Below are 7500 nucleotides of genomic sequence, written 5' to 3' on the forward strand. Positions count from 1 at the left end.
AAACGTCAAGTGTAGCAGTACAATCAAAACAAGTGCAAAATTTCAAAAACCTATCTAACGTACTGAACATGGTCTTTTTGTTCTTGCCAAGGCTGTAACGTTTGTAGTCTTCTACAATTGCATCAAAATGTAATCTTTTTTGTTTTTCGTTCCACAAAGTTGAGGTAAATTGTCCACCATTTCTTTACATAAATGTCAGCAAAGGGCTCTAATTCGTTAGTCGTTTCGTTCAAAGTGTACTGCCAGGGTTTTTTCTCGAGTGTACCGAGAAAGTGAACAACTCGAATGTCATCTTTATACCTAAAATAAGAAACAATTGAGATGAATCTTAGTCACGAATCTTGTACACCACTAAAATCAAATCTACGTTGTATCGGCTCTTGCTTAAAATATTTAGTTTCTCAACTTGTAATTACGCCGATCAGATCAAGCCACTGATCCAACGTACACCGACAGGAAGATCACAGTCCACGGTTGCTTGCTTCAAAACTCTTAGTCACGAACAAGGCGTTCCTGTCTTAGGCACCTTATCTACACGATCGTTTTGCACCGGTGAAGGAAGAAGTTACAAAATTCTTGTGCCGAGTCTCCTTCCCTGCCAGCGTTAGACTGTTAAGTCCTCAGTGCAACAGTGAGACTGGGACTAGCAAACAACAAACGTTCCCCCCCACCCTTCCTTCCCCTCGGCAGGTTCATTCCAAGTTCCGGAATTGTGGTTAAAGGAATGATTGATTGAATAAAGATTGGTGCATTCTTGGACGTTATATAAATAAACCCTTCTCGGGCGTACTGTGATTATACCTATCATGAGCGCTTCGATAAAGCCTAAATGCTGAGTACGCCATGTTGTAAGTGTAAGGAAGACGCCTGTTTGGAATATTGCGCCACTTCTCGCCATAGACGTCGTTTAGCAACCCTTGATCAGTACCTAGAAAAATAAATATTACGTATAAGGCAATAAGAAAGTTTGTAGCATGCATTGAAACTATTCGCTACCCCTCGTGCCGTTCATGACTACTTTTGAACACAGACGTCTACAAAAATCCCCTCTCAACGAAGAGAAAGCTTAAATTTCATCTCTGGCTGCCGCATGATTGCCTCGTGCCACGCAGACGCCGGCAGCGGGGAGTGGCTGGGGTAAGAAACTTAGCATTCTCGTCACCAGAGCCTCAGATCAACCCAAGGCTCTGGGAAACTCTGTGTAGGAGAACATGCGACGTACGGCTCTTATAGCCAAAAATTGGCTATTTGAACCTTACGCAACCTGCTCACTCCTCGTGTTAACGTGAATGCGCCAATTAGGGACGCTTTTTATTGTTCTTCTCAAAAACCAATGAGAAGATACCTTGTACAGGGTTTCCCAGAGCTCTTCTCTCCCTCAGTCAAGAGAAGAGCTCAGGGGTCGAGATTGGAAACTTAGATGAAAAAGGCAAAGTTCGAAAATTGAATGTAAATATTCACTGAATAAATGACTGGTATAACCAAGTAAGACACACCACAACTACCAGAATCCCCAAGGTTTTGCTTTTCTTATGCTAAAATATATCAGCGCTATTGTCGTGCAAATCCCATTTGGATTATAAGATTTGAATGGGAGGACAAAAATAATATGAATGTACCCGAAGTCATGGCTTACGGAGGGACAAACATTTTGCCGTTCTGCCCGACCTAAACTCAGTCAATAACATTTTTTATCATGTGGCTGCTTTCTACTAAACATGGTCACTCAGCGGATGCAGTTGGGACAAAAAAGCTACAAATTTGCGTCGAAAATGTGTGTGATACATTTCTGCTTGTAAATTACCTTATGTGTTTAGACACGACGAAATCCCCTGAAATCGTATCGCACGGAGCTGTATATTTTCCTAAGAGGGTCGTACGGCTTTTTCTGGCCCCGCTCGCGCTAATGCGTACGACCCTCATAGGGCCGATTTACACGGTGCTATTTTGGCGCATGCTACAAGCTTACGACAGGCCTACGACATGACTTACGATTGTCGAAACGTTTTAAAATATGTTTTAATATGCTGCGACATTTTCTCTGACTTAGACGACAATCGTAAACGAGTTGTATGCCTGTCGTAAGCTTGTCGCATGCGACAAGGAGCGTATCGTGTAAATCGGCCCATACAGGGAGTTTCTTAATAGTTTTGCAGTGAATGCGCGCGCGGCGCCGTACGGGCCATATGATAACACGGATTCTGGTATTTGCAGTGAAAGGCCAGCATTAGATAACACACGAGTGAAGTAGATTTCTGCGCCCGCAATAACGACAATTCCCACTAAATCCCTAACCCTGACCCTGACCGCTGGTCACCGAATCTACTTCACCCTGTGTTATTTAATGCTAAACGATGTAGTAAAGTGACGCCATCTTGAAAATTGCCTACACCACACTCCTCCCTTAATCTAGATTGCGCGTGCAATTTTTTTGATCCAGTCAGGAAGCAAACCAAAACATTAACAGAAGCGATTGCGTAATTAGTTTCGACACTCAACTGAAAACTGTTCTTTGCTACACACCATCCCAGCTGGGCTCAGACTGTGCCCGTTTTATTAGACTCCTAAACGTCTCTCTGGAAGGCCTCACCACCAACACTCCGCTATTGAAAACATCCGGCCATAAGTCCTCTGAAGCAGCCGACAGCTCCTCGCGCTCAAATAAATCATCAATATTTCTCAGAACCAAAGTATCCGAGTCCAGGTATACTATCTTGTTGTAAGATGTAAGCGTCCAAATGTTGAGCTTAGTGAACGTTCTTGTTAAACTAGGTCTTAACAAAAGATTCGGGTTCTGTGCATTTTGTGGTGCAGTCAACTCAGGACGAATAACAACATCAGAGAATACGCCTTGATTTCGAAATCTGTGGACAAAGATAAACTGCATCGTTTAATATTTTGCAGGAATGGCAAAATAAGTTAAGGACTTTAACCAGGCTTCCTGGCCAATCCAGGGTCAATTTTGACCAATATTGCCATCGAATTCTTTTTTCCTACAGGCTCTCGGCCGCAATTGCCTACGAAAGTATAGTTGACGATTCTTGACTAAGAAGTGCTTGTAGCGTGCACCGAGCCAGTTCAGACAACGAAAGTTCAGAAAATTTGTACCAGCTCAAATTAAATTTCATGTTTCGTTTAAATTAAGACTGGCACATTATCCGTTTGACCAGGCAAACAATCATCCTCTGTTATAGACTTCTGTGCGTTCCTTTGTAGCAGGAACCATACATCGTCGATTTGATACTCAGGAAAAAAAAAAGAAAAGAAACAATTAAACCAACAACAGGAACGATGCATCTAGTAGCCCTAAAAACCAGGTACATCTAGTTACTTCGTGTTTACGGTTTGAACCTCGGTAAGATTGGATTCGTCGTTTTCTTAGCCGATCCCAAGAGCCGTTGTAATAGCTGTTTCCTGAATCTGCAACACCAGAGGGCCAATAGAGCTACAACTTTTATGAACCGGCTGCCTCATTACTCTCTGGACTAGTTTAAATTCATTCAGGTCGACATTAATTCACGGGATACGGTATTTAAATAACCTCACCTTGAAACAGAGGCTACACTTGGAGAGCAAATCAGGACTATTGGTTTGGAGGTTTGAACTTCTTTGAGAGAAAAAGCAGATACCAGGGCTCGCTCGGCGTACTTGTCATCCGTGGCCACAAATACAAACGCTTCCACGTTTTTGTGGGGAGATAAGTTGAAGTTAACTGTAGAGTAAACATTTAACGCTAAAGACTGCAATGCCGTGCAACGATCTATGCATTACGTTGGATCAAGACAGACAGTGACAAGCATAAACACACCACTGTTCGAAATAGCTGTCTGCGTCTGCTTTCTAGTTTGAGCGCTAATCGTGCTAGGTTCGGCCCACCGTAGTTCCATTTTGAAGAGAATGCCTTCGTGAACGTTGTTTGATCTGTTCGAACAGTGGTGTGTTTATGCTTATCACTGTCTGTATTGATCCAACGTAATGCATAGATCGTTACACGGCATTCAGTTAAGTAGATATCTTGTACAGCGGAGAAAGGAAAAGACCAATTTCGACATATTAAAATTCAAGTTCCAACAACTTGATTAAGAAGACCTCGAGGCTCTCGGGAATAATTTAAGAGCTTGTAGGAGTTTTTCCCGGAGCCTCGAGATGATGACTTAAATCTAAGAGAGAATTTTAATATATCGAATTCGAAATTGGTCTATTGTGGACAACGAATTTCAAGGTTTCCAAGTTGGAGGGTCTAGAAGAGACCAATTTCGATGTATTAGAATTCAACTTCAAACAATAAACATGACATTGAGACAATGGAGAATAAAGTAATGATTTGTAAAAATTATTTTCCTGGATCCTCGAGATAACGCCTTTTGTATTGGAATAAATTTGAATATATCGAAATCCGGCTATTGTGTGGTTTTTAAAAATTTATTTTTTATTATTTCGCGGACCTTTACAGGCTCACCAACCTTGCAAAAACGACCACAGCACGACCGAAAGAGCAACAGTAAATACCAGCAAAGCTCGGCAGGATAACCTATGATATTTCATCTTTAATCTGCAATGAAATGAACAAGAGTTAACTTAATTGATCCCTACTTGGTCAGGTGTACGGAAACGAACGAACGACAGAGACCTATACGCTTAGACACAAGGGCGCGTGTTTGCAAATCAGTGCAATTTTCAGCACAAACACTTATAATATGCCAAACGTAGGCACAATATGTCTACCCATGACAATCGAGGCCTGAGATGATATTGAATTTAACAGCCACCTCGACTCGAACGATAGTTTTCATCGAACCTCCGTCTCTATGATGCCCGAACAACCTTAGTTTAACGTGACCAACTTTTGTTATAACTGGTAACTTGCTATTAAATTAAATTAAATATTGTTGCAGTCCGATATAATGGAGTAGACGATATTGAGCTGCGTAAACAACAACAAAAACAACAACAACAACAAACAAAAACACCGAAAAAGGAGGCAAGTATGCACTTATCAAAGTGTAGTCTCGATTACCATCCGCTTTTTGAGGGAAATGAGCCCACACTCCTCACCCAAACATGAAGTTTGCCAATGGTTAGCTTTTTAACCAATGAGATCAGCGCCCGCATAATTTTCACGCAAGGAAAACCATCTCGGGACTTAAATTTTTGCTAATAACTCGCTCGTTTGCAAAAGAAATCAGGCAATGCATCTTTTTCTTTAGAGTACAAATTAAATAAAGGCTTTTATCATATGGCCCGTACGGCCCCGTGCGCTCATTCATTGCAAAACTATTGGGAATTTGCCCGTATGAGGGCCGTACGCATTAGCGCGAGCAGGGCCGGAAAAAGCCGTACGGCCCTACTAGGAACACGTAATGCTCCGTGCGATGCAATTTAGGGGATCTCGTCACTTTTAAACATCCAAGTAATTTACAGCCAGAAAAGGAAATCAAACAACATATTAGATAAATTTCCTGTGCATATTAATTTTTGTTTTTTATTGTGTCCGAACTTCATCTTCTGAGTGCTCATAAATAGTGTAAAGAGCCCATATGATAAAATGCTTATTGACTGAGTTTAGGTCGGGCCAGACGGGAAAATATTTGGCCCTCGGTCATGGCGCATGGACCGAGTGCAGCGAGGTCCGTACGCCATGACCTCGGAGCTTTTTCATCATCATTATTCTCCATAGCCTAAGGCGGCCGCAGGTGCACTCTCAGAGACCAGAGTAGTTTCTTCCACTCCCTTCGGCACTGTGACCTTCTGACAGCTTCGATGATTGTAAGGCCAGTCCCGCATTCTGTTATATTGGTCAACCATGGCTTCCTAGGTCTTCCCTTTCCTCTTTTGTTGGGAGCTCTTCCATGCACGATCATGTTTGCCATTTGTAGCTGTATCTTAGTTGGTGTCCAGTGATATGTCCAAACCATCTGCGTTTTTTCTGCTTAATCACTGAAAGCAGTGTCCCATGGTTCCTAGTTAACTATCCACTATTTCTTTGCTCCTAAGATCCAGCACAGAAAAGAAAATAAATGCTCTCGAATTCAAATACTATGTAGGAGGATCATCCTCCTACAAAGCATTTAAATTCGAAAGCATTTATTTTCTTTTCTGTGTTTCTATTGACCACACTACTGATCTTTGAAGATGAATTTTTTTGTCTTCACGGAAATGTTTCTGTTCTTTCAAAAAGGAGTTAGCTCAGCCAGCGCCGACGTTCCGACTGCTAAGTCCTATTCTGATCTTAATTTCTTTTTTGCCATTCACATCTTCAGTCAAGGTGCTTCCGATGTATTTAAAATTGTCAACTTGTTCCAGTGTCTTAACTGTCTCCTATTTTTATAGGCTGACTAATGTTTACTGTTGTTTTGCCTGTGACCATTAATTTGCTCTTCTTGGCACTAATTTCCATGCCATATGACAACTGCTGTGCTGTTTAGTTTCTCAGTGAATTGTCTCAGTCTTCTTCAGTCTCTGTCAGTACATAGATATCAGTTCAGCAAACCTGAGGTTATTGATAACTCTTCCTCCAATTTTTATCCCAGCTTTTCCTTCTTCCAGCGTTTCATTAATTTGCTCAAGAAACAGGTTGACAACAAACATCCTTTACGGACGCCAACCGTTGGTTTACAAAATTCGCTTGCAGTGTCTATCTTAACTTGAGATCGTGACTGTTCGTACAGCGATCGTATCACATCAACCATGGCCTCGCTGATATTGCAGCTTTCCATGACCATAGATCATCTCATTTCATTTATTTATTTTGCTACACTACATCCATTATAAAAATACAAGTTTACAAGATAAAAAGAAAAAGTGGCGAGCAAACCTAAATGAAACCACGGGGCTTATATGAAATTAGGTTTCCTCACCAATGATAACAAGGAGGAGTCCCGGGGAGGAGTGATCATAACAAAACAGCAAGAGGCATGCAGGAGGTCGACAGCCAATTCATTCTATATAATAAGTAATATATATACTGGCTGGATAAACATCAATTTTTGTTTTCGATTGAATATTTTGCAATAAAGTATTGTTTTAGCTTATTTTTGAAGGTTGCAAGAGATGAAGAACTAGTGATATCTGAACTTAGATTATTTAAAAACTGTGGACCTTGAAAGAAAACAGAAAATTGACGTATATTTGTTCTGCAATATGGTAAGCAAAAAGAAAGTGCGTGCCTGGTGTTACAGCTACATGTATGGGTACGATTTTTCAATGAAAATAGAGTATCAAATTTGAAGGAAGATTAGAATTGCAAAAAGAATACATAAATTGACCCAAGTGAAACAAGTAAATGTGTTGTAATATAAGAAAAGAGAGTTCCTTAAAAATAGGATCTGTATGAGCTTCATAATTGGATGAAGGGGTATGATTCACTTTACATATATGAACGGGGTAGTTTCTAAAGAAACTGTGGTGCTGCGTCGGTGGGGAAGTAGTATACAAAAATTTGGTTTTATCAACGGAGTTGATAATGTAAATTAGCCACCGTACAGAGATTCTAAAAGCTAA

At 40.9% G+C, this 7500-nt stretch overlaps 1 protein-coding gene across 1 annotated transcript in view; it reads right to left on the reverse strand.

The window, feature by feature from the left end:
- The window catches only part of LOC137983623 (glycogenin-1-like), a 9506-nt gene that overhangs the window by 77 nt on the left and 1929 nt on the right, over positions 1–7500 (reverse strand). The window contains exons 2-6 of the mRNA XM_068830772.1: positions 4464–4552; positions 3547–3712; positions 2524–2864; positions 802–928; positions 1–300 (exon numbers count right to left, since the gene is read on the reverse strand). The exon at positions 1–300 is cut by the window's left edge and continues 77 nt beyond it. Of these exons, the coding sequence (XP_068686873.1) occupies positions 123–300; positions 802–928; positions 2524–2864; positions 3547–3712; positions 4464–4545 (894 nt within the window). The 5' untranslated portion in view covers positions 4546–4552 and the 3' untranslated portion in view covers positions 1–122. The remainder of the gene's footprint in view (positions 301–801; positions 929–2523; positions 2865–3546; positions 3713–4463; positions 4553–7500) is intronic.

The sequence above is a fragment of the Montipora foliosa genome, chromosome 13, assembly GCF_036669935.1.
Source record: "Montipora foliosa isolate CH-2021 chromosome 13, ASM3666993v2, whole genome shotgun sequence".
In the NCBI taxonomy this organism is placed as follows: domain Eukaryota; kingdom Metazoa; phylum Cnidaria; class Anthozoa; order Scleractinia; family Acroporidae; genus Montipora; species Montipora foliosa.